This window comes from Corvus kubaryi, unplaced genomic scaffold, assembly GCF_017639235.1.
Source record: "Corvus kubaryi isolate FWS band 111438036 unplaced genomic scaffold, C.kubaryi_AGA036_p1.0 37308, whole genome shotgun sequence".
Taxonomy (NCBI): domain Eukaryota; kingdom Metazoa; phylum Chordata; class Aves; order Passeriformes; family Corvidae; genus Corvus; species Corvus kubaryi.
Genome location: NW_024581096.1, coordinates 11911601 through 11939498, shown reverse-complemented (window position 1 = coordinate 11939498; position 27898 = coordinate 11911601). Strand labels below are relative to the sequence as shown.

General features: G+C 38.4%; 1 protein-coding gene across 1 annotated transcript; it reads right to left on the bottom strand.

Annotated features, from left to right (window-relative positions):
• Nucleotides 1–1178: 1178 nt before the first annotated feature.
• Nucleotides 1179–27894, bottom strand: LMBRD2 (LMBR1 domain containing 2). Its single transcript, XM_042028488.1, has 18 exons — nt 27729–27894; nt 21005–21231; nt 20487–20566; nt 18253–18348; nt 17270–17437; nt 16240–16450; nt 14724–14798; nt 14269–14382; nt 13511–13694; nt 13007–13188; nt 12074–12207; nt 11762–11867; nt 10982–11079; nt 9089–9192; nt 6811–6857; nt 5567–5669; nt 4243–4372; nt 1179–1765 (listed from the first exon to the last, which is right to left on the bottom strand). Exons 2-18 carry the CDS (start codon nt 21176–21178, stop codon nt 1705–1707), a joined length of 2067 nt encoding a protein of 688 aa, XP_041884422.1. The 5' UTR covers nt 21179–21231; nt 27729–27894; the 3' UTR covers nt 1179–1704.
• Between the last annotated feature and the right edge of the window lie 4 nt (nt 27895–27898).

Below are 27898 nucleotides of genomic sequence, written 5' to 3'. Positions count from 1 at the left end.
GTTGACACCAAGCTGCGTGGTGGTGTCGATACTGGAGGGAAGGGATGCCATCCAGAGGGACCTGGACAGGCTTGAGAGGGGGGTCTGTGCAAAGCAACTGCAAGTTCTTATACCTGGGTCATTGCAATCCCACGCACACCTTAGAGGCTGGGTGGAGAATGAATTTGGGCAGCCCTGCCCAGAAGGACTTGGGGGTGCTGTGGCTGAGAGGCTGGACATGCCCCAGGCATGCCACTCACAGCCCAGAGAGCCAAACGTGTCCTGGGCTGCACCCAGAGCCCCGTGGGCAGCAGGGGAGGGAGGGGATTGTGCCCCTCTGCTCCGCTCTGCTGAGACCCACCTGGAGCACTGCATCCAGCTCTGGGGTCCCAGCACAGGAAGGACAGGGACCTGCTGGGGTGAGTCCAGAGGAGGCCAACAAGTTGACGAGAGGACTGGAGCACCTCCCTCAATGAAGACAGGCCGAGGAAGCTGGTGCTGTTCAGCCTGGTGAAGAGAAAGTTGTGTGGAGACCTCATAGGAACCTTCCAGTGTCTGAAAGTGCCCACAGGGAAGCTGGAGTGGGACTCATCAGGAGCTGTAGTAATAGGACAAGGGGAAATGGGTGCAAATTGGAAGAGGACAGATTTAGATTAGATATCTTAAGAAATTCTTTACTGTGAGGGTGGTGAAGCACTGGCACAAGTTGCCACACAGCACTTGTGGATGCCCCATCTCTGGGAGTGTTCAAGGCCAGGCTGGATAGAGGGCTGAGCAACCTGGTCTAGAAGGTGTCCCTGCCCAGGGCAGAGGGGGATGGGATTAGATGACCTTTAAGGTTGCTTCCAACCCCCAAACCATTCTGTGACTATGGTTTTATGGTCCAAGCTTTCTCAGCAAAAGCATAGTGTAGACAAGATGACCCAGCACCTTGTCCAGCCAAAATGTAAAAGTGTCCAATGTGCTGGGGAATCCACCACTTCTCTGGAGAGATTATTCCAGTGCCTGATTGTTCTAATTGTGCAAAAATATCCAATTGTGTCCAACTGGAATCTCATCAGGAGTAACTTGTGCCCACGTCTTTTCCATGTAACTCCTTGTAAAAAAGGAAGTCACCATCTCCTTCATAGCCACCCTCTAAATACTGGAACTCACATTTTCTGATTTTATGAAGAAAGCCTGCCATTCAGGCCTTCTCCTTATATGGGGTCTGATTCAAATGCCACTGAAGGCAAAAGAAGCCTTAGTTTTCTTCAGCATATTTTGGATTATGCATAAAGTTAAAATTAAAAAACTATAAAAAGTGTCTATTATAGTAATTGATATAACTGCACTTTGGATGTATCAATATGCCCTCACAGCATCGGCTAAAATACAAAAAAAAAAAAAATTCCGAAAAAATCTCTTCCCCAAACTTAGTCTGTTACAGTTCAAGTTGAGCCCTAGGTATATTTACGAGTTTATCATCTATTAACTTTAAATAGTTTTCTCCTTTTGGTCATGACACAAAAGCCCATACTGATGCACAACAGTATCTACAATAGCAGAAGCATATTTCTATCACAAGTTGTGAAGTTATCATACACGTGCATTTCCAAAAGAGTTGTTCCTTCATATGTTTTTTAAAGAGTCTTTGATGGTTCAGTGATATATCACAAATACAGTATTTTCCAAGCAATGAGTAGGAGCTAGATTTCCACTGAATTTTCTTTTGCTTTGATGAGCTTAGACATCATCAAATATTTTGCTTCGAGACATTGACAGGTATCTTCCACCAGGCTGGTACCTGTAGAATCAATTTTAAATATGAAAAAGTGTCACAAGAGATAGAAAAATAAAGACCCATGAAATCATCTAACTCACATTGCAATCTTTCTCCTTAACTCCAGTGACTTACAGGTTTTGATGTTCTACTGAATTAGTTTCCATGAGAATTTGAAAGACCATTAAATTAAACCTCATATGACCAAGAGAAACAGTGATATGAATACTGGGAATCTTAAAGACCTATGTCTCCTAATACAAAAAAAAGAACTTGGATATTTTGGCTGAGCAGGACTTTTTTCTTAGAAATCCCAACCACACCAACAACTAAACAAATGAACAAAAACCCAAAAAACAATAAACCCAAACAAACAATTGCATCGAAAAAGTATTTTGGGTGCTTAACAGTACATATCATTGGGTATTCTTAGAAGAAATACAGTATCAAAGATAATGAAAACAAATGCCTGCATGCTTAGTGTGAAAAGATAAAACTTCACAAACTGTTAGTCGAATATATTTTAGAAACACTTCAAAAGCACAAATAGGGTCCAACACAAGCACAGTGTAGCTCCTCACTGGAGCATTTACTAAAATCTGAATAAACACAAAGCCAGAACCTGGTGTGCTGACTGTCCTTACTGTCCTATAATGTTCTATCTATTTCAGGAACTCTAGTTTTGAAAACCAATGTTACATAAGCTACTTTTAAACTACTTGAAATTCCATATGTAATTACTCTTGATTTATTACCTCCAAGAAATGAAATGAAGGTTACTAGGGGAAGCTCAACTACGCTTTGTGGCTCCTGGTTTTCTTTTTAAAGAAGAAGTTTAGGATGTTCCACTTTGCAAAGTATGTATATATGCCTGAAGACTTCAGACACTGTGCTTGAAAACTATTTGATCCAGAATAATTACAAATGCATATTCTTATTTTTAGTAGAAAATCCCTTTCACACTGCATAGAAGCCAACTGCTGACAGAAATTCTAGGCTAGTTCCTCTTTAAACTATTGTGCTTAAAAATCCCCAGCTTTTCAAATGTGGTGACATGAGACTAAACCAGTGGTCTGAATCAACCTGTGAAACCTGGCAGTGCCATTTAACAGCATTCATTTCATGTTTCTGAGCTGGCATTTGTTTATTGACATTATATGTAGAAGTCCTCTGAAACATTGACTTTTTGTGAGTCTTTGTGTTTGGATAAACTAGCTGTAGCTGAAAAATAACAGATAGTATTTTTATATGTGAATTTTAAATTACTTAGCATTAAGTGGTTCAACACAATAACCGCCTAAAAAAAAAAGCACCCATACAATGTATTGCTTGTTTCTTAAATATGAGCAGAGCTTAGCAGTTACATAAGGTATTCTGTGACTGAGGAAATTTGGCGTTGGAGTCACAACCACAGAATCACAAAATCCTCTATTACAGACAGAGCTACACAGTGCAGCCTGGTACTCTCTGCCCAAGAAGTTCATATTTTAATTTACTTTAGTAGTTCCAAGATCTAATATCCAGCTGTATTCCTGCAACAAATGCTGTAACACTCAGTTTTCTTTCCTGCAGCCTTTTCATAATGGATTTTATACTGGGAAATCAAGTGAGCTTTCTGAAGTTGAGCTTCGTAGGAAATTACTGAAAACCTTACACTGTACATCTGTTTGTTGAGGCATACACCTAGACTAGGTAGCTCAGTGTGCAGCTGCAGGTTTTGCCCTGGATGGCCAGAAATTGGAGCCCCAGGCAAGGTGCCACGAACAACTAACAAAGGGCACAGGGACCTGTGGCCCAGCCAGGGGACTGGACACTTGGAGACTCTGCAGGAGCCAAGGGCTCACCTGGAAGAGCCTGGATTATGATGCACATAGACTGTGAGGGTGTAAAAGCGCAAGGATTCTTTTGTCTGGGGTCCCTCCCTGGAGGCACAAATTCGAGTTGTTATGCCATCACTGCACTATCATTAAATTAAGGGAACCTGATATCTGGGACTCTGCTATGGCAAACCTGAGATTGAGATGGAAAGGACAACTTTTCTGACTGTGAGAGTGGGGTGAGTAGGGAGTGAAAGGGTCCCCTTGGGTCACTGAAGCGACCTGTGGTGAAGGGGCTTTAGTCCCAGCAGTGCAAGTCTGGGGTGGCACGAGTGTGACTACCAGACTGCCCCCTGAATGGTCACACTGGGACGTTTCCTTAACACACAGGTGGTTCACCAGTTTTATATGCAGCATTTTTCAGATTATGCCATATATAAAGTTATATCCAGCTCCAATCTTACTCTGACATTTCTAAAAAGCCTGAAACACCTTCAGGTTTTAATTGGTTTTAAAAGAATTCCCTTATCATAGGGGAAAAGGAAGAAAGGAAAAGAGTTAGATTAAATTATAAGCTTCATTTAAAAAACTCTTACTTTGAAACTATCTGATACAGCTGTCATAGGTCAGAAAACAGAAGACATTAGAAACTTTTAACTGGAAATTACAGAGAATATTCCTCACCTTCCCGAGTCCGATTCAAGGGGGTCGTCATTAACAGAGTCTGCATTAAAATCCAAAGGTTCTGCATCCTGGAGGAGTTCTATTCTATCTCTTTCAGTCCTACCATTTGAACGCGTATACTTAGATAGTGCTAGGTAAGTAAAAGGAAGGAAAGACACTTATTTGCTTTGTGAACAGCCTGGCATGTATGGAGACATCAAATTTAAAAAACCGTAAGAATAACAAAGCAACCTCATCCAAAGCAAAAGTGAGATAATTTAGAGTAGATTTAGTATTAAACCAAACTTGCTCAAATTTGTAGTATTTTGATTTTGTATCTCAACAGAAATGCAACTACAACTTTTGCCCCTCAAACAGGTTGAAAACTACCTTGCAAAGAATCAGAAGAAAATGAAAAACTACAGGCAAGCATTACTTTCAAATCAAACAATCACCCATTCATCCTCCCAGCTTCATGCTTTAATTAAACTGGAGAGGTTTTTTGTTTGCTTTTGTTTGTTTTTTAAAAAAATCAATCTCATGAATTAATGAAACACAGTTGTTTTGCAGTTCACTCTGTGACCTTCATTAGGTCAGTACCTATGGCTTGCTTTAGTGTTGGAATGCTACATAATCACATGATGAACATTAAAATGCAATTTCAGTTAGTGTACCACTAAAAATCTGGGTTTGCAACTTTGTACAGAGGAGGGGGAAATCTACCAGTGTTTTCTTAAAAGCATATTCAAAGCTTCCCTCCTCCTCCCCTTTTTCCTCCTTTTTCTTCAGTTTCATTTTACTTGTTAGCTTACAAGAGCACAAAAAATACAGGAAAAAAATTAACACCGACAAACTTTTTGGAAGTTTAAAGTATCCACAAAAAAAGCATTCTGCTAATAGACATTACTAATAAAAAGTATATACACTTATATGGTTTTACATTTGTTGGTCAACTGATTGCTTCATTATTCCAGTCTGAGACAGTTCATTTGCAAGCAGAAGAGGTAAATTTTAAGATTTACAACACCCAACTTCAAGATGTAGCATGAAGTTTCTTTGTTGACAACTGCTACTCTAATGGCAATCATTATATACACCATAAGACCAAGCACTTGGTCTGAAGAGTAGCCAGAATCTCTGATTCCAACTAGTTGGAGATGGAAAGAAACACAGAACTCTTCCCAGTGCCTTAAATGGCAAGGCGGCCCTGAGCCACAGAAGTGAATGTTATCAACACATCATCTAAGACAAAAAGGAAAATATTTGAAACTACTCTCATAGCCAGTGGTGTGCAGACAAGATACTGAAAAACAAAACAAACTTCCCTCCAGCCCACAGAGCTTACGTCTATTGGCACTGGTCTCTGAGAAGCTGGATTCTTTCTGGTCTGTGTGGACAGCTCTGCTTCTGGTAGAATCTTCTCTGTTTCCATACCGCTCCTTCCATTCCTGGAAAAAAGACCATGAAGGAAAAAGGAAGTTGTAAGGAAAAAGCAACACAACAATTGTTCAGTGTCTTGATACAGAAAGAATTTTTGTTTTGTTTTAAACGCAAAACATGTTCCTTCACTAAACTGGTTACCATAACTGTTCTTTAGAACAAGACTTCCAGAAAACAAATTTCATCTCAAATCTGCACTCAGGAGTTCACTCCACTGCTCTAAGTTATGGTGGGAACCGCTGCTTTTATTGATTACTACTTCCATCTAGTGGCAAAATGGAAAAATAACGAGAGGCACATAGCACAGAAAAATTCATAGCTTTGTGTCAAGTCATTTCAGTGTGTATTAAATGTATCATACACTTGCTATTTTGCATCCCAACAAGTTCAAGTTTTAAAATTATGAGATGGAAGGAAAGGATCAAAAGAAAGGTCTACACAGTACTGGCTGTCATCTAGGATTAAATTACACCTGAGCTTGAAAAGTCAAGAGGTTTTAGTCCTAGTATTATCTTGCATGCATCCTTTCTCTCATCTATGTCTTTTATTGTGACTTCCTATACTAGATTTTGTTATAAACTAAAGAAAAATGAAAACTTCAAAAATCTTTCAATACAGTATGCACAGAAAACATGATTTGAATCAAACATTCTGTTTGTTATTCAGCAGAAACTATTAATTCTCCCAAAAATGTAATTCCTTCTTGTGGAAAAAAATAAAATAGAACGTGTGCCAATGACTTTCCAATGAGCACACAAAACAAGTCAAATGAGGAGTCCATGTTTCAGTACAGCAACCCTGCAACTGCAGTTATTTCAAGCAGAGCAGTATCAGTGTAAGAGACTGGTAATATGCCATTTCAGATTATTCTGCGTCGTAGAAATCAGGAACTTTTTAAACGCTTGTTATACCTATTGTCATGTACCACAGCACACTGAGTTACTAAACTGTCCAAGTAGTATCACTAAAATAGTCCTCTTACCATCTACAATTACCCTCAGCCAAGACTATTCATCAAGATTAAACTGATTCCATCAATTATTTGGGACTAATTCCTTTGTGAAATAGATCATTCTGAATTAAATAGCTATAGTAAATCCTATCAGATACTGCAGTATAATATTACAATTAGCTAAAAAAATGTCATACCCTTCTTCTGTTTTCACCTTCTTCCTGCCTCTGTCGTTTTCTTTTCTCTAAAAATAAAAAACAAAACTGTCTGAGCACCATACTAGGAAAATCATTAGCAATTTTTTTTAAACAAACAATAAAAATCCAAAGTTAACTAGCAAAGATTCTTATTGAAATACATGACTCTTACAATTAAACAAAAACAAAACAAAAACCATCAAAATTATTGTCATGATGGTACCCTGGGTCATAGCATAACATATGGATACCAGCTGGCAAAGCAAAAATAAACCAAAAAACCAAACCCTTAGAAATAACTGGAAAAGTTATGACATTAAGAAAAAACTTCAGCATTTTTGAATCAAGACCTTGATGAAGTTCTGTGAGGCCCAGCCTATGACCCAAATACTTTGTGTCCATATCTGTTATAAAGTTGGAAGTATAACATCACAGTGTCAATGTCATCATAACCTCTTGTATAAGGGAATAAGAGACTTTGATCTTTCTCCAAAAAAGGAAATACTACTACTCTAAGTAAACACAGCTTTTGTTTTTCATCAACTATGGGAATAAAAGTATTCCATAATATAACACTGTATCCAGAAATTTTAATTTCTAAACATTTATTCAAAAATCACAAAAGCTTTTAGCAACTTCTAAGAAACACTTTAAATAAAAATTAATGTAAAATAAGCTTTCCAAGCCAGCAGATAATTCCAGTTCTACACAAAAACATGCTCTCTCTAATAAAACACTGCTAGCTGACATAGCAAAAAAGACAAAAGGAAATGTGCAGCTCAATCAATACACTTAAAAAAGGAAGATTAGTTTGTTGATGATAAAGACAATTTAAATTAACCATCCTTTATGACAGATTACACAAGCACCTGCTAAGGTATTATCAGTAACACACTGTAAAATATTTAGAAGTATCTAAAATTCAGGTACTAAAACTGGTACTTCATTTAGGATGTCAAATGAAGTCCATTGGTAGACTTTACATAGCGACCACAGTGCTGTAAGTTTATTGCAGTTTGTGCTGTGGCCTTCCTCAGTATAGCTTTCAAAATACTGACAGACAGTAAGCTTTTTTTTCCTGCAACATTTCAGACAAATTTAATCCAGAAATATATCATATGATGAGGAAAAGGCTGAGGTACTTAATGCCTTCTTTGCCTCAGTCTTTAAGACTAAGACAAGTTGTTGTCTGGGTACCAGTTTCCCTGAGCTGGAAGGCAGGGATGGGGAACAGAATAAAGCCCCCAAAATCTAAGGGGAAATGGTCAGTGACCTGCTACACTGCTTGGACACACACAGGTCTGTGGGGCCAGATGGGACCAACCCAAAAGCACTGAGGGAGCTGGTGGAAATGCTCACCAAACGACCTCCCTTTAAATTTTCACCTGGGTCACAACAACCCCATGCAATGCTAAAGGCTCGGGGCAGAGCAGTTGGAAGGCAGCCTGTTGGAAAACGACCTGGGAGTGCTGGTTGACAGCACTGTGTGCTCAGGTGGCCAAGAAAGTCAGTGGCACCTGGCCTGTACTAGCAACAGTTTGGCCAGCAGGACCAGGGCAGTGACTGATTTTAGTTTTCGCCTTTTTTTCTTTACATATTCTCTGTATTCTTTACACATATATTTGTAACTTTTTGTATTAGTAGCTAGTTTTTCCAGTAATTTTCTGTGGCCTTTCCCTAGGCAGAAAGACAAACCAAATTCCAGAGCTCTGAGCCCTGGGGGGTACAAGGCCCCCATCCCATCTTGGTTCTTCCTGGCTACCAAGGTCAAGAACAACTCTTTTGAGATATATTTCACAGACAAAGTACAACTAGTGCGGAGGAAGGATTTGGAGCACAAGTCTGATAAGGAACACCTGAAGGAGCTGGGGGTGTTTAGCCTGGAAAAGAGGAGGCTCAGGGGAGACCTTATCACTCTACATCTCCCTGAAAGGAGGGTGTAGTGAGGTAGGGGTTGGCCTCCCTTTCCAAGTGACAAACAACAAGACAAGAGGAAATGGCCTAGGGAAATGGTCCTAGGGAAATTTGGGTATTAGGGAAAAAAAATCTTCACTGGAAGTGTTGCCAGGCATTGGAATAGGCTGCTGGGGGAAGTCTGGAGTCAAAATCCCTGCAGATATTTAAAAGATGTGTAGGTGTGGCACCTGGGGACATTGGTCAGTGGTGAACTTGGCAGTGCTGAGTTAAGGGTTGGACTCAGTCTTGGAGGTCTTTTCCAGCCTTGACAATTCTATGGTAGTATGATTTTGTTGGAAGACTGACAGAGGACCTAATTTACCTCTTCTGATTAGCTCTTTTCCTTCATCAATCAAATCAGAGGTCATTTCGCTATCCCCCATGAACTGCTGGAATCCCAAAAGATTCAAACAACGAGTTCCTAAACTGGTAAAATAAGAAGCAATTTCCTTTGTTAATTTACAATTAGTAGTTTAGATATGTTACAAAACAAAATGTAAAACAAACTATTCAGAACTGTATGGACAATCCAACTAAAAAGGAAAAACACAGAAGATAAATTATTATGCCAGCTGAGAAAACAGAAAATTCAGAACTCAGAACAATAACTGGTGACCCAGAACAGTAGGGTGACCTAGGTGACCCAGAACAGTAACGCATTCCTAAATACAACTGAAAGTGATGGAATAACCCTATTCAAATGGCGATATTGAAACGCATATAGTCTTAGTGCAAAAGACACTTGCTTTGAATGTTCTCAGATGTAACAGAATTTGTACCTGTAAAATGTCATCAACTCTTTTTTGCCAGAAAACAATTATTATAAAAATTCTGCTTATTATGATTTCTGTGTTTTTCAAACAGTAGTAACATAGGAAAGCCACTTTCACTTCAGATTTCACTTGGAAGAAAATGTGGCATATTTTTAAGCTGTAGGGATGCTGGATGCCCTTTTGGATAGCCATTGGGCAGCAGTCAGATAGCAAGCTTGCTCCACCCTTTTTAAGCCAGTCCTGGAACTACATAGCATGAAATGACTTTCACCTTTTCAACTTCATACCAGAAAACACAACTGCTGTTTTTGTACTGTTTTCCTTCCTCCAAACTGGAGCATTGATATCAAGCTCAAAGTCAGCTTTATTGTACATTTAGGCTGAAAATTCTTTTTCTTATACTACCTAAACTTTAAGACTGCTAGATCAAACACAGGAGATGGCTTTCCTCAATAGATTTTAATTCAACCTTCAGTTTTGCATATATCTGAATTAGCAGAGGTCATTAAAGAAACTCTGTTTCAATTTCTATTCCTCCTTTTCACTATGGCATTCAAGGCCCAGGACAATCATCATGGACAAGAAGTAATATAAACTCATTTCTCTTTTCTTGTCTTTGGCTTTCCTGTGTGTTGTTCGTTTTGTTTGTTTATTTAGCTCCACCACCACTTTTGTCACTTAATCTAAAGGTAAGCAGGAAGAACTCACAACTAGATACTTGTCTTAATATCTATAGATGCACATACAGTATTAATGGACATCCAAGGCATTTCACTACGTTGTACTTGACTAGAAACACATACATTGCTTCTGATTGAATGGTAATACGAAATTGAACCTATTACATAAATGTAGTTCAGCAAGGTCAGACCAAGAGTATCTCATTCCTTACAGTGTTCAAAAGCAGACATTTTAGAATTATAAAGCAAGAATGTAACAATGTTTTCTCCAATTACCATCCCAGCCTCCAACAAACTGTGGCTTAGGGAAACAAGATCAAATTATTTAAACCAGTATGCGTTACCAGGAGTTTGGTAACACATCAGAAGCTTGTTATGAGTCTGTTAGAAAGTTCAATACCTAATATTGCTGCTAGTGCTTCTTAATTTATTAGAAAACTTTGCTGAAAACAGCTTCCTCATGGTAATTTTAATCTCAAAAGCAGAATCTAAATGTCCCCAGGCTCCAAAGTTTGAACAGATCATCCTTCAAAATCTAGGAATGAAGTTTAAATTAACTCAGTTATGAGTTAATACAATCTATATTCTTAAAATGTACACATTTCACCTATATAAACAGCAATCTATGGATTTAGGTTTGCATTTTTATTAAAATGATACAACTCAACTGCTGGAAAAAGGAGTACTGAATGTCTTCTGGAGTTAGAAACAAATTTTTTTAACGTAAAGAAGCATGGAGGATCTGTCTTGCAAATCACTTACCTGAAGTATGTAGCAATACAGAGAATGACAACAAGCATTGGGTAGTATATATAGAATCCATCTGCAACAAAGGACAGCACTCTCATGGATCCCATTATCTAGAAAAAAAAATCCACAAGAACAAGCTCTAATTAGCTATATTCTACATAAACCCATGAAGATTGTGCCTTCTCACATAAATATACAATCCTTTACAGTTACTGAAACAAAGGCAATATTACCACAGACCTGCTTGAGAATAAGCAGATGTAAAGGTCACCTCCAACGCTTTGAGGTTTCTAAAATGCTAGATTTTGTAGTCTTACCTACTCCAGAACAAGGGCCAATCTGGTGGATTTTTTCATCTGCTGTGAAAAAGAGTCTCTAGACAACACTAAGAATTTAGTTACTAACAACAAAGATATGAGATGAAACAGAAACCAGTTCTTCAATAAAACCAAACTCACTAGTTTTCAGTAGGAAGTTAGGATTGCTCCCAATCAATAGGGATGCCCCACATGCTAAAGCCAGTGGAAGCTAAAACTAATAGGAGTTCGTATTAGGAAATGAAGAGCACCCTGAACTCTAAAATATAATACTTTACTTTCTTAAGATAAAAGAGGCAAAAATGATGACTCCTAGAAATCATTACCAAACTCCTGGTCTATAACCAAGTACTTTCACCCTGCTGAGAAGATTGAAAAGATTTGAATATTGGAATCTTACTATAAGACAGATTTAAAATACTTGGTCTATTCTCCAAACCATATTCAAAGCTCAAATCCACATTTTCTTACTTACAGATGTATAAGCAGTTGGCTGAGTGTTTTTGTGAGAGATTGTTGAATCCATATGGGTCAAGCCCAGAAAGTTCAAGCACAATGGTGGAGTAAGACGGCAAAATAACCTGCACAAATGCAAGAGGCAACAGCATTTAGAAGTTTCTTACATTTACTACAAAATCGTAACTGGATCTATCACAGAATAATGATGCAGAGCTCATTAGGAATTAAACCCATAAATTACAAATTAAAGAATGTAAATGGAAGTTTCACGCACATTTTCAATTCAGTATTTGATAGAACACCTGTAAAACATATACCAAATACTCACATGCCACTGAAAAGGAGACTGTATGCATCTGTCTGATGATGTGAAGCTAAGTAATAATAGTTAAATACACGGATCCTGAAGACAGTAGAGTAAACACAGATACTTAGGAAAAAGATGGTAAGAAAACAGGCCATCTGGGGGAAAAAAAAGTGTTGTTGTTTAAATGTAGAACTCTACTAAAGGTTTCAATGTATTCAGCACATAGCCTGTCACATATAGAGACCATCTCCAGCCATAATTTTTCATTTTGAGATGCGAGAACATCACCAGCTCTAAGAAGAGTTTCAGGAGTTTTTCTGAACAATTTAAACTGGGAATGGTAATTGTAACATTCTACACATAAGCTTACACAGTTGACCCTAGAAACATTCTACTACTTCTTGTTACGTAAATAAAATTGCTATAATTGCCTCAGTAATTACTATGACTGATCTGGCATTTCTTCCTACAAGAAAAAGGCATAAACCCAAGTGTTTTTGAATCAACTTTTCCTAAGTATACTGGAATTTTTCAGCTCAGTATCTTTACTGATAAATAAATTTGTGCACACATATGCTAGCCACACCTGTGACTGGATTCCTGGTCATCAGCAAATTCCTGTTTAGGAAACTGAGGTCACACACATGACCGATTACACAGAAAGTTTAATTAACACCTATGCTCCAAGCTAGTGTTTCAGAAATTACTCTACACATGATATTCAAGCCAGCCTTCAGCCTTCAGGGTCATGCCTTCACCTGGTATTTGAGAGTTTTAACAAGTGGCAAAAGGCAGACTTCCTCCACAGATATAAAGTTTGCTACCATACATTTAGAGACCTTCTGAAAGTTCACAGATTATATAGAGATTTGTTTTTAAATCTGTTTTATCTACCGCTGTTATCAGAACCATTTATCTGAAAATATTTTTGTCAAGTGATTATCTCCAACTTACCTCTATGTATATGTAATTATATGTCTTTTCTGCCAGCTGTATGAAAACCGCAAATAGCGACAGAACTGGATTTGTGCTGAAAAATGTGCACTCTGACCACACAACAATTACAGAGAATGTGGCCAGCACAACTGCGAGAACTCTGTAAAACCATGGTCGCAGAAGGCATTCCCAGTACCACTCTGGAAAAAACAAACACACACACACATATCCAGAACAGGTTAATGAAAATTACACAACCAGAAACAGAACTCCCTCACAAAAGGCTTCAAACTTTGCTAATGCTTAATTGCAACACACAGCTGCTACCAAATTTGTAAATAAAATTTAGGCTTATGGCAGCATAAATTAGTATATGATAGCTATTCCATTACATAAATGAATTAATATTGCAGACTTGCTTCCCTCTACTGCAGCTGAACTTTTTACATAAAATTGGTTCTTTTTACAGAATGGTATCAGTTTATGGCTTGACATACTCAAAATCTGCATGACAGCACTTACCAACCGTTGGTGTGTAGAAATACTGAATAATTTTATTTTCTGGTTCCTGGGAATGAAAGGTATGAACAAACTGCCGAGTTGCACTGCTTTCATTTTTTGCCACATCTTCTAGGTAAAATGCTTGCTCTAAAAGAATTTGCCACTGGACCTGTGTACGACGATGTCTCTGTACTGAATAGATTACCTATAATAAATTGAAAGAAATCAGGGTTACAAGGTACTCATTTCAAACAACGGCAGAAAATCCTTGCAAAATCTCTTGAAAATGTGTGCACTGCAGAACTGCAAAGAACAATTCCGTATATTCAAAAAAACAGGTAGTTAATTCTCTAAATGTATGTCATAGAAGGACTACATACATGATTACTGAGTTTTGTAGCTTTTTCATCACAAACCATTTGTAGCAGTTAAATCCTACTTTTTCCAACCTACCACTTTATTTTTGCATCTCAGTGAATATCAAGCTTTTACTAAATTTTTTTTTCAGAATGCACTGTCAATCAACCACTACAAGGCTTATTCACAGACAGCTATAATACTATCAAGATGTAACACAAGAAGGACACTTATTACACATCCAGAACTTTGATCACTTGGGATATTAAATTTCTGTGCTTTCTTTCACCAAGAAAGTTTCTGTTAAGTAGCTTACACCCACTATACTCAACCATCCAGACAAAGTGCATTCAAAATCTTTGACTATCATTTACTCTCATTACATTAGCATAAGTGAGGCATTCTCCTGTCTATTAGTATACCTGCTTGTGAAGTTTGGCCAAACTTTTTTCACTGGGATAACTGTTCTGTCTTTCATCAAAATCTTCATAATCATCCATGTTCCTACCCATTCTTTCCTGGTACTCAGTAGGGCACTGGAAGGAAAAGGGAAAATTAACTGGGAGATGAAGGAGTAGCAAGCAGTCTTTGCTTATTATTTGTGAAAATTTGGGGCACTTCATGCAACTGAAAAGGTCACTCTAAGCATACATTTTTCTCTTTCTACAGCATTCTCTATACAATATATATCTGATAATTACATACGCCGTAAGAAAGCATTTCACAAAGAATTTCAACTCAGACTCTCAGAAACTCAAGATGTCAACTACAGATTTTATGTTAAAAGCAAGAGAGAGTGATGTACAAGTATTCTGTATGTGCAGGAAGCACCTCCCCTCAGCTTAATAATTATGGTTGAAGATGAGCAATTGGTTACCTTTTTCAGTATTGTATCAACACATTTCCTCAAGGGGTGATTATATTTGATACTCTCACTTACTTTACGGACTTCCTGTTGAGAGAAAAAATAACAGAGTAGCTTAATGCTGCTAAATTTAAAATGTGAATTAAATAAATTTTTTGTAAATTATATCTTTTTACTGGTCAGTTAGGGTTGCAGCCCTCCCAACTGGAAAAGATAGCCATCAAAGCTTGAAAAAAAATACAGCTTCCTAAAAGGCATAGCTTTACTAAATACCTCATAAAAGGTAAGTGAATTATTTGTAAAGAACACCTATGTATTATTTTAAAAACAAACATCAGTGTGCAACACTACTATACAAATGTGTGGAAGATTTGTTTCTGTGCACGAAGGCTGAAATGGAGAAGACTTTCATGTTTAAGTTATAGATAAAAAAGAGATAAAGAGGAAGTCCCACTAACTGACTCGAAGCATTGACCACCTCTTTAGAAAGCTTGTTCCAGTGTGAGACCACCCACCACCCCTATGGTAAGGAAATGCTTCCTTACGTCCAGTCTGGACCTCTCCAGACACATCTCTGAACCGCTGACATGCATCCTGTCACTGGCTACCAGAGCATCTCCCTCTCCAGGCATTTGAACAATGCTCTCAGTAATTTCCTTCAACTTTCAGTCAGCACAGAAGTGGTCAGACAGCTGGATCAGGTGACTCTTGTTGGTCCCTTCCAGTGGAAATATTCTGTTTTAAGTGCTATCCTCGTAAAAAAAAGTCTTCATTGCTCATTTTCTAGTAAGTTTTGTAGTTACGTCTCACTTAGGCATTTTTAGCTGTTTTTAGCAGTTTCTTCAAAATGCTATTACTGATGAATGAAGATTCTACTACTATTTATAGTGACACATAACACAATTTCCACCCTACCCTACAACAGGTCACACGTATTATTCCAAGCCATGGTAACCCAGCAGTAGAACCAGGAACAACTATTCAAAGGGCTGGATTTCCACTCTGTTCTTGAACTACATTAGAGCCTATTGCTCACAGACATTTAACAACAGAGTCTCAACAGAAAGTTTGAAAAAAACAATTATCTATTCTCTTATCAAAAAGCATTTAAGTGTGGCCCCACAATGTGGAAACTCTTCTCAAGATTCCAGATATACACTGTGAGCAGAGCATAAAAGAAGAAGCACACAATTTGAACACTAGTGGAACATCTGTACACTGACTGTTCAACCTCACTCTGAAATGTTATTTGTTAGTGACCAGTATTGCTCCAAAAGGGTCAATAAAAGAATAGACTCAACAAATAATGGTTATCAAGTTGCAATGACTTTTAAGTTCATCACAGCAAGGACTATTTTTGATTTGACTTTTGCATAGGGTCGAGTGTTATCGAGTGGGACGCTATGATCATTTTCTGAGTTTACAGGTATTTTACAGTAAGGTCATGCTACAAGTGTTCAACACCAGCAAATTCAGACACAACTAACAACAGTCTTCACTTTTTTCACAGGGAAAGCTCATTACTTACCTCCATAATATCCTCTAAATTCTCCTCTGCATCTGCTTTTTCAGTCATCAGTTTGGCAGCTTTGAAATAAGTCTTCATGAGTAGATAACCCCTCTTGGCCCCATTCCAGTGAGAACGAGGGATTTCCACCAAACCATAACCCAAAAGCAACACAAGAAGGAACAGACCCCATGTGTTTGCAGCAGCTATTCCAATAGTCTGAAGTTGGTTCCTAAGGAAACAAAAAATTATGTAAAACCCAAACAAATACCATCCTCCTATCCTGCCTGCAAGAAACCAGCCTTCATGTATCAAGATGAACCAGTATGGCTTTCAAGTTTACAGGAACAGACTTGTTATCACCTAAATTTTTGCCTGGAGGCAGCCTGCTACTTGGCCATATTTAAAGCTGCCACAATTTCCCTGTATCTCCCATGTTTCTGCCCACTATGGAGGGAAGACAAGAATTTGTTTGTTCTCAAACAAACTGTTCTCCTAAGGGAATATGTTCCCTTAGGAAACAACATGAACTTATCAAACTTACTGAAAGTGAGGTCAAAACAGCATAATGGCAGTCGCTGTAAGAAGCCTCAGAACCCAGGATTTGTACTCAGAATATTGTGTTCAGAAATTTGCATTAAGATTTGTATTCCATCTCCTATGGAAGACTACTAGCAATTCACAGATGTCAATTATTTTAACTTTCCTTTTCACCTTCAAAGTCTACAGCATTCAGATGCATTACACAGGAAATACTGATTTTTTGAAACATGTTGTTCTGAAAACACTGGAAGTTTCTGCACTAACTTTGTAAATGTGTTTGTATGGAGAAAAAAGCACCATTGCAAATACAAGAGGATTCCTCTGCTGTACATTACAAAATAAGAAAACCAAAAACCAAATTTGTATAAGTACTCAAAAAAGACCTTTTCATATAAAAAGTTAACATAACTTTCTAACTGCCTAGCAAAATATTGTAAATAAAACTAGTCTTTTTAGAAAGACCCATTTCTGTAAGAACTCATGCAAGTGCTTACAACATTATTCTTACCATTGTAAATTGAAGTTTGGGTTTACAGCCACATATATTAGAAATGCTCCAAAAATCAGTAAGTAAGTGCCATAATAGATAGCATTCTCAATCAAAGCAGTTTTGATCTTTCCAGTGATGGAGAACCCGCCTGATCTAGCATATGACTGCATGAAAGGTAGCAGAATCCTAGGACAAAAGGAAACAAACCAAAACCACATCAGCCAATCAAAAAAACCCACCAACCCCCACCAAAAAAATCTCCCAAACACCCAAACCAACAACCCTCCCAAAAAGAGTACTTTAGCAGCGTCAGGTTACTGAGGCAGAGGTGTTAAAGTTTAAGACTCCCAAGCTTCTAAGAAATTAGCTACTTAAATGTTTTTATTCTAGATGTACCTGTCTGATGGCAAACCTTAAACAAGCTGCAGATAAAAACAATACAGTTAGCTTTACTATGAAAAAACTGCGATAAATAAGAATGAACTACCAACCCTGATATCCTTGAGTAACTACAAAAGTAAGTATTTGATGACAGGTTGACCAGAAACCACACAAAGCACAGACAACCCAAACCCCCATAGACAAATCTTTTTTCTGTAGTTTTATATAATATATCCAATAAAGCCAAATAATTTACGGTATTACTCAAAAATCACCCAACTTATTCATGGAATTATTTTGGTATCTGGTTGCCAAAACCTCATTTTTTTCAGATAATCTATCCATAAACACCCACATGTGTAAATTGCTCAGTTTCAACTACAAATGTGAACCAAGGGTAAATGACTGCTACCTGAAATTTGCTTCCACAGAAGCAAGAGAAAAGAATATGCCTAAGTTAGTACAGTAATTATTACAGAAATTTCACTACTAGCAAATAATATACAATTTAAAAGCTCTTTGCCGCAGTGATACACATTTTTAAAGAACGCTATGACTGTTAAAATGGTGCACTTAAAAACTGTATCACTGTCGTCACCATACTCTTTTGCCTTACCTACCATGTTAAAAACTGAGATGTCCAATATACAACACGCCAGAAAATTGGCATAATTCCATCAGGAATATAACTCCAGGGTTTGAAACATTTTTGCTTGCTGTTACAATGTAAAGAAGATTACTGTTAGTTGTAGAGCATGAGTATGAAAAGCATTTTCTATAAATTCCTATCTAGAAAGGTTTTTGGAAAGAGCATAGAAGTAGTACAATACTATTCAAGTACATAGTCAACAATCAACCACCTCCCAAATACATAAACTGAATGATCACCTAGAACTATTTATCATTTTCCTAACCACAAATAATGTATCTAGACAGGACATCTTTCTTAGAGAAAAAAACAGAAGCTCAAAGATTGAAGAGGAATACTGAATAAAGAATTTTAAGGTTACATTTTTGGTTTTTAGTAGTAATTACTTCATGCACAGAAAGAACGCTTTTTCAGACAAAGAAGCATTAAACTTTAGTTAGTAGAGCAGGTTTTAAAAAAATATCTAGGGACACCATCATCTAAAGAATTTAGTTGTACAAAAAACACATTAATTGTTTCTTCTGCCACCCAGCTGGATTCAGTCAGTCTTATATAAATTTTGATTCAGTAAGCCAATACTCTTCTGACAGTAGTGCTCACTTCCGAAGACCAGAAAAGCCATATGAGCCATTGCAGTAAAAAAAACCCAAAAAACAAAGGACAAGGTGTCCACCTTACACGAAGGCAGTTCGATTTTTTTTGACACACCTGTCTGGATAACGAAGCAAGGGTGAGTCAAAGGGCAATAAAGTCAATTTAGATAGGATTACCTAATGAGAAATAATTGGAGTTTTCCAGGGTCAAACTAGTTAAGCCTGAGTTGTAAGTTTTTATGGGCACAGCCTAAATATTTTCAAAACTATCAAATTAAGATAGAATGACAGGTAGTGTGACTAAAGGTTTCAACATCTCTCCTATGAAGACAGGCTGAGAGAGCAGGGGCGGTTCAGCCTGGAGAAGAGAAGGTGCCAGGAGACCTTACAGCACCTTCCACTACCTAAAGGTGGCTTATAGGAAGGAGGGAAATGGACATTTTATATGGGCAGAGTGACAGGACAAGGGGCAATTGTTTTCAACAGAGGGCAGGTTTAAATTAGAGATTAGGAAGAAAATCTTTACTGCGTGGGTGGTGAGGCACTGGCACAGGTTGCCCAGAGATGCTGTGGATGCTCCACTCCTGGCAGTGTTCAAGGCCAAGCTGGATGGGGCTAGTGAAAGGTGTCCCTGCCCCTGGCAGAGGATTGGAACTGGATGACCTTTAAGGTCCCTGCCAACCCAAACCATTCTGTGATTCCAAGAAAAAAAGTTTGTCTGAAGCTATAGGTAAATTGAAAGGTTACTGAATAGTTTTTAAATTGTGTATATACTTAACTAGGTTTAATTAACATGGACTGGGTGGTCTTAAGTCTAGGGTGCAATGTTGCAGCACTAAGTCTGTCATTTCACCATTTCACCACGCTTCCAAGCCCTGTTCTGGGGCAGCAAGACTGGCAATACTTTGCATTGATACATCAGCTGACATCTTAAAGGCTCTGATCATCTTACACATAACTACATTGCACACATCAACAACACAGGGAAGCAGCCAGTGTAGGCTAACAGATGAGCAGCCACGGGAAAGAGCCCACATTTAGGGAAAAATCTCCAAGTTTAGGGATTCCTTTCTTCCTGCCAGGACAAAACTAGCAGGTTATCATTACTCTAGTGGAATACAGTAGATTTCAGATAACTCCAATTATCATATATCAAATAGCATATATATATAATTGCTTATTACAATTACATATGTAATTATAATAAGCAATTAGATATGCTGCTTACATATAAGATAAGATGCTAATTTCATTTATAAGGCATAAAATTAGATTTTCAGGTTTAAAGTCTTTAAGATTGCAAAGGATAAGCATTCACCAAAGCCTCTCCTCATAACCAGGATTGCTCAAAAAGCTTAGTCCTGTTGCTTTAACAAAAAAAGGGAATCCAGTGCCACAAAAAAAGAATAGTTTCCTAATCAGCTAGAACTACTACATAATTACAGTGTAATTACTCCCAGCAGATACAGGTTCACTTTTCCTCACCTCTTCCCTCACTGTCCTGTATATTTACAAACTTCAAATTTTGCATCACACAGATAACACTTGTTTATCAGTTTTAAAAAAGAAAATCATAAAATACAGTCTAAAGAAAAAAACATGTAGCTCATACCTTGGAGCAAGAGTAACATAGGAGCCATTACTTTCTGCAGGACTGGAGTTAACCGCAAGTTTGCACCGATTATAAATAGTCTAAAAGACAATTTATTTTATATCAGTGACCACAGAGGTATAATACTTATTTAAAAGTAATAAGTCCTATTTTAAAGACATTTCCTATACTCCAGGTTTACATCTGGAATTAATTATACTAATAAACATTCAAATCAACATGCAATCAGCAATCAAGTAAGAAAAATGCTGAAAGTGTCCTTATGCTGCCTAAACAAATAAAAAGAATTGTTATAGCCATATAATGAAATTTTAAAATGTTTGAAATCTATTTGTTACCTGATGAGATCAACAAAAAGTAAAATTAATTATAAACACAGACACTGTCATGTTTAATTTATTAAGACACTACACAGATTTCTTTGGTGTTTCTAAGCGATGGTCTTTTGCAATCATTAGTTTAGAGAAATACCATACCCATTTGATGCAATTAAGCAGGAAGTCTTGCACGTTTCTTACCGTACTGACATCCAGAGGCAGTATGAATACAATCAGGAAACAGAGATACCAAGCCAATAATGTTGCTATGATCACCAGCCTATGCTGTTTCTTGAAGTCTCCATACCGGTGAAGTAGGAATAAGGCCAGGAAAAAGACAAACACTATCTCGAGGCCCAACGCTGCACCACTCATTGTTAAATGTTGGCTCCAGCCACACCGCACTCGCTCGGGAAAGCAGATCAGAACTGCAAGACAAAAAGACATTTAATGACATTAAAATCTCTGGAAGATACTTACATGAAGAGTTGTTGAATGGACACTTTAAAATGTCTTAACAGACTTCTCGTACTTCACATGATCAGGACCCTGATCAGACAAAAGACAAAGTTTTTCAGCAAGGTGCCCTGAAGACCTCTGCAGAAATCAAATTTCCAGCAACATATTAGAACAACTACTGTTCATCACCTTGATATACAGTAGATTCAGGAAGCAAATCTTGGCCCCTGAACAGACTACCTAGCCCAACTTTAGGTCCAGTACAAACTTCAAGACGAAAATCTATCCTGCTCTTTTTTTTCCCTTTTAGAAGTAATCAACTAATTTGGACAAAGGGTTATATATTACAATTAAATGTTTCTGGATAGCTAATGAACAACTTTTTTAATGGAATGTACCTCAAATACATATTTGAAGTCTGTACACAAGAGTTAACAGAGCACAAAATCACAGCAAAGTATGTGTTAGTCTACTTGTAATGTACTTCTCTTAGGTTTGAAATTTCAGGAATTTCTATTCACCTTCCTACTCCTCTTGTGCTCCCCAGAGAAACAAGGGTCTCAATTCATTTGGTATTAGTTAGCCATGATGTATTTTTGCTTTGCTCGTCCTTCTGTGTTTAGTTACTCTGTTACAATCAGGAGTGCTGTAAGTGGCTAGAAAGTTCATACAGCTTCATACAGACAAGCTATTACGTGAAGGGCCAGTGAGCTGCACAAATCCTTTACAGAAAATTTCACTGACTTGTTACACTTTTATTTAAACTGCTTCAAACCTTTTAATAAGCATCATTTTACCACTGGCATTTAAAGCATTATACAGAAAAAAAGAAGTTTATTACTGTGGCCAGTCTGACTTGCCTCCATCAAGATTAACATTTAGGTGGCTTGATTTAAGTGAAATAGTTTTTGCTATGGCTTTGCTGTTAAGACTTTCAGTACTTCCACTTTTCTGGAGATTTAGAAGAAATGCTATTACTAAAATTCCCCTCTACTTACTTTTAAATCCCTTTAGAATTTGGTAAAGTGAACCGTTTCTTCTACTAATTTCTCAGTAAACTGCTTAAGCAGATCTGTTATGCTTGAGGGCACTAAGCAGTGAAAACTCTCTTATTTGCACTAAAAAAAACTCTGAAGTTTGTGATGCTGTTACTACCTTGAGGACACAGAGGAACAATTATTCTGTGATTTTTTTTTTCCCCTCAAAAATTTGTTTCTCCTCAGTTTCTACTTTCTTCTTTGAATTTCAAACAGTAAGAGGAGTCTGTTTACTCCATATTGGCTGCGACACACAGAGCATTCTATATTCTGAAAATAACTCAGGTTACCTTCCTGTTTGTTGTCAAAGATGCACATACTTTTTCTTTTCTGCCTTTCAGCAAACATTTTTATCAAACATTTCTATTAGGACAAAGCACCCCCTTACCATCTGTCTATACTCTACTTTAGCTAGATCATTTGTACATTAAAAATCCAGGATATCTAATCCATTTCTCAATCACTTATTTGAAGCAAGTCCTTGACTGTTCTGTTGTACCATTCCTGTTTCCTCTGAGAAGTCTTTCATATTTACAGTATAGCAGCAAATTCCAAAGAAGCAAAAACAACAAAACAATTATGTATCAGCTTAATTAAGGCACTGCTTTCTGGCAGTGGTAGCTTTTGGTGCCCATTATAGCCACACCTTTCACTACGTAAACAAAAAAATTATACAGCATACACTCATTAGTCACAAGTTTTATTACAGTCACACCTAAAAAGCTGCTATCAAAACAGAAGGTGAAAAGTTTTTGTGCAAGATGCTGCACTCAGCTACTATTATTAGGGAACTTCCAGAAATATTATAAAAATGTACTGAATATGCTAAAATAAAGAGCAACTTGAGTCCTACCACAACTTAACTCACTTTCAAAGACAAAAGTGACTTTGCAGTTATCAGTAAACTACATCTTTATGTTCTTCCCTGGTTCCTATTTTAATCTTAAAATACAAAAAGAAAGGCCTATTTTTTCACAAGACTGCAACTAAAAACACTCTGTCTTGAATTAATGTATACACATTTTCAAACATTTTCAACAGTTTAAAATTTTTCGATAGAAACCATTTAAAGCCAGCTCTCCACATAAAGAGATTAAATGGAAGAAAATCCACAAAGTGAGAATTGCAATGCTTGAGAGGAGCTCTTCTGGTGAGCTAAATCCAACCCAACAGTGCAGACCTATCTGGGACCTGTGTTACTAGAACTAGACCTTAAAATATATTACAGCAGGCTATGAAGCCATGACTTCCTCTAGAAAGCAGGATTTCCTGAACCTGATTGTTAGCTCAAAGAAAGGTAAGCTCCTTACCCATCATCGTGTTTCTTCACTTTATTTAGACTGCCACCTCACTATTGGCATACAGCTACCTAGTATCAGCTAGCTCAAATTCCAGAATCTCTAAAAAAATGTTGGCCTGAAATAACTACTCCAGAAGAGTTCTCTTGTACTGTACAACCTTCAATGGCTTAGAAGATGCTCCTATTAAAGCAATGACAAAGTAACAAGAGCCCTCACCAAGAATGGAGAAGTATTTATTGGCATACTCAGTTTCTGAAGAACCAGGAAACTCCAGATTAATATAAATACGATTAAAAGCTGAAACACTGGCACGGGAAGTGCACCTTAACCAATAAAATACAAGGACATGCTCTTGTGTTAGCTTAGGATTTTCCTGCTTCTTTTCAGACACAGACAAAATCAGTTAAGTCTTTAATTTTACCCAGCTACTAACTCTGCAAGCATCATAAAGGGCTCAGTTCAGGCTTAACTCCCTTTATATGATAGACTCCCTGCTATCAACAGTATTAAATTACTCTGCCAACCTAAGAGTAAGTGCACTCATGACATCTACATTACAAATGAACTAACTGCTCTGCCTGGTACAGAAATCTCAAGTTACTAAATGAAACAGCAGAGAATGAAAAACCCCACACTTTCCTTAGAGTTTTTATACAGCACCAAATTTAACAAAGACATTCCAATATTATATTCTCAAAGAAGGCTAAAAAGAGTAAAGCATATCTGTGAAGGATTCCCCCAGTCTCCCAAAAAATGCCTTCTCAGGCCTGAACTGAGGGTAACCTTCAGCCTCACATGCCTGACTAAAAAGTGTAAATAGGATTGCAGGATGTTTCCTTCACAAATTCAGCTTTATTAAGGCCTCCAAATTCTTCCCCTCCCGGAAACACAGCACTACTTCTCTGTCCTGTATTTCTGTGGTTGATTGCTCCTTCTTAAACACAGGCAAAAAACTCCACTCACTTGTACTCGTTCCTCTCTCTTAGGTTTCCAAATCTTTAAGGCATTTTGATTTACACTACCACACTCAAAAAGACATGAAATCTCTCATAGTTTTGTGGCTTCTATAGTTTTAATCATCATATGATTTCATTAGGGAAACTGAAAACCATGGAAAGTAGTTGACAAGGAAATGGCCTCCTTAGTCACAACAGTGACTCTTCCCAGCTTTCTTTCCCAACCAAAAACATCCTAAGGAACAGAATCAAAGTCCTATTAAGCAACATATAAGATTATCAACTGATCCTCTTGTACACAGTAGGTCTATCAGTCATTACTGAGACAGATTAGATTACTTCAACTATTTGTCCTTGACAAATTCAGCTATTATATTCTACATACTGACAAACAGCTTTAGTGCCAGAATTTTTTTCAGGAATTCAAAAGAAGAGGAGTTTGCCAATCCATAGCTCTGCCTGTCCTTCTAACATTAATAATAAAGACAGCCACCATGCTTCTGGTTTTCGTGTCTGTGGTACCGCAGACATTTCTAGAATACTAAAGACTTTTTTTTCTTGTTCTTGAAGCATTCTCAGGTAGAGATCAAATAGATTTGGAAAAGCTGCATTTCTAGACATCCTGGATATTTCAGATTAAACACCTGGAAAACCAAGAAGCCTTACTCTGTATTTTCAAAGATCATAATTACATCTGAAAAGAACCTGTCACCAAAAAAGTCGCCAAACTATGAAAGGGATATCAGAGACAGTCGTGGACAGAACTGAGAGCCTCAACATACCAAAAGAAACATCTGGGCAACAGCATTTCCCACCTCAAGCTGAATTCACAACTCACCTGCAAGTACAAAAGCTGCCATCTCCAGCAATGTATCAATGGCCAGCTCAGTGATGAGCTTCTGCCTTTCTGCTAGTTCTTACTGAGGTTCTACCAGCACATTTCACTCGGCAAGACAACCCAGTGTTTGGTTTCTGAAGCCTGCCCTACTCGGCAAAATTATGCTGCGAAGGATCATAAAGACAGACTTCACTCTACAGACATGATTAAGCCTTTAGTACTGGTAGAACTGCCCCACACTAAGAGCCCTTGACACTTCCACCTTTAAACAACAAAATGGGCTAAGTTACACTTCAGAACACACAAAGAGAGAAGAACGAGATGCAAAGCAACAGTAAAAATAGTCCCTTCAGCTATTTTAATATCCAAGTCTGCAGAGGGTGTTGTGGGGATTTCTTTTTGGTTGGTTTCAGGTTTAGGGAAGGGGTGGCATTGTGGGTTTTGCACGGTTGATTGGTTTGGGTTTTTCTGTTTCCTTTTTTATCACACACTGGCCCTTACAGCTTGGGGGAAATAGTATGTATTTATAAACAGACAACAAAGAGCTGCTTTATCTCAGCACAGTGAAAGGGCTATCTAAAGAAAGAAAATAGCCACGAACTGCTCAAGACGACCAACCAGAGAAGTTATCTGATTGCACTATTTGAGAGAAACAACCTCTGAGATTAGTGAAGAAAGCAATTTGCATGGCTTTGTCCTTCTAAGACCCACTAGTCAGTGTATGTACTGAGAGATATTTTATTAGTACCTGTCAGTTCAACTATTTTGCAGCAAAGAAAAATTTTAAATTGACTAAACATTTAATTGGTAAGAGATTGACATTTAGGGAAACAAGTTTTGTATCTTCTAATTAAAAGAAAAAATAAAATGCTGTGCTGACACCACTCAAAATAGCAGTTCTCTCTAATTTTGTAGGAGACTAGGTTCTGCACATTAGCACTAAAAGAAAGACAAATGCTCGACCAAGGAACATTAAGAGTTCTGTGTTCAAATGCAAGCAGGGACCATCAGCACAAAACCATGGCAAGCTCATTTGCTTTACATGGTGCTCTCTTGTCCTCTTCTGAAGGACCACAGAGTCATTAAGGTTGCAAAAGACCTCCAAGACCATCAAGTCCAACCTTTAATATATTAAGTACCACAGAGGCCAAAGGTTTCAAACAGTTTAGGGAAATATGCTTAAAATAATACTCAGAAGGAAATAACTCGCTTATCAGAGGAACTGAAATAGAATCAAATGCAAGTGCTGTACAGTTGCAAGCAGAATCTAAAAAAAGAATAGAAATCGCTATCTGGGCTACCAGACTAATGCACTCTCACAAAGCAGGTGTCAGTAAGGCAGTCACATGACTACTTCCCCAACACTGCATTCAGGCAAACAGATTATGTGTTCGTTTCCAGATTGTAAAAAATAATTGATTTTCCGCAAAATCATCTTTCGATTTCCCATACATTAATAGAGAATAGTGACATGATTCACAAAGAAAAAAGGGGCTGCAGAAAAGGTGAAATAAATTCAGGGTTTTTTTAAAACCAAAACTCCACCTCTTTTTCATCTTATTATCTGCTTAAATAACCTTTGAACAACCGTTCCGTGACTTAAGTTAAAACTGGAAACGGCTAAAAAAATATTTTTTTAAAGATTATATGAATGTTAATTTGAGTCACATCATTCTCTGTACGTGACTTGAAGTTGTGTTCTCTTTGCCACGGGTTCCATTACCACCCTCAATTTTACAGGCACGTCTCTCCATCGTTATGCAGTAAACAAAGGACAGCATTTGCAAGCAAGTGGTTGACTAAGAGCGGGGTTCTAGGTGTGTTCAGAATTAGTTCTCCATCCCCACCAATTTCAAAACAAGCAGTTTGGGAAAAAAACGCAGGGAAGAGCTGCATTGCTGAAAGTCGCGCTGGCTGTGAATCACGGTTTGAAAAGACTGCAGGGTTTGAACAAGCATGGAGAGGGTCAGGACCAGCCACACACGGGCAGGTTCAGGTCTTCCCAGAGAAAACCTTCCACGGCGAAATGTGCCGGCGCTCCCCGGCGCTCCCCGCCCGGCCGTGTGCGCACAGGCCTGTGCGGCACAGGACCGCGCTCCGCCGACACCGAGCCAACACCCGAGCTACCCGCTCGGGTAAGAGCCGGGAAACGACCGCGCCGACCCCCTCACCCAGCACGGCCCCGCAACCACCCTTCCCTCCGCGTCCTTGTCACAGGGGACGTGCCCGGGCGCTGCCGCTTCCCACCGGGCTCCCGTCCCTGCTCAAGAGAACCGGTCCGGCCGTGACTCGGCACTGTGGCCCCGTTCCGCCCGGCCCCGCGTCCCGCCTCACCACGGCCGAGCCGCCGCTCAGCGCCGCGTCCCCCGCGGGGCTCCGCCGCCCGCCATCCCGGCCGGCACCGGGCTCAGAGCGTGGCGCAGAGAGCGGCGGCCGCTCCCGGCTTCTTCCGCGTCGGAGCCGCCGCCATTCGCCGCCCGCCGCCGCCGGCACGGCACAGCCCC

What these genes read in the sequence shown, in the direction of transcription:
- LMBRD2 (XM_042028488.1), bottom strand. Translation starts at nt 21,178, where the DNA reads ATGAGTGGTGCAGCGTTGGGCCTCGAGATAGTGTTTGTCTTTTTCCTG. An exon ending in TATGTTACTCTTGCTCCAAG is followed by an intron (nt 18,349 to 20,486) that starts GTATGAGCTACA and finishes ACATTGTAACAG; the next exon opens with CAAGCAAAAATGTTTCAAAC. An exon ending in TTTCTACACACCAACGGTTG is followed by an intron (nt 13,189 to 13,510) that starts GTAAGTGCTGTC and finishes TGTTTTTTCCAG; the next exon opens with AGTGGTACTGGGAATGCCTT.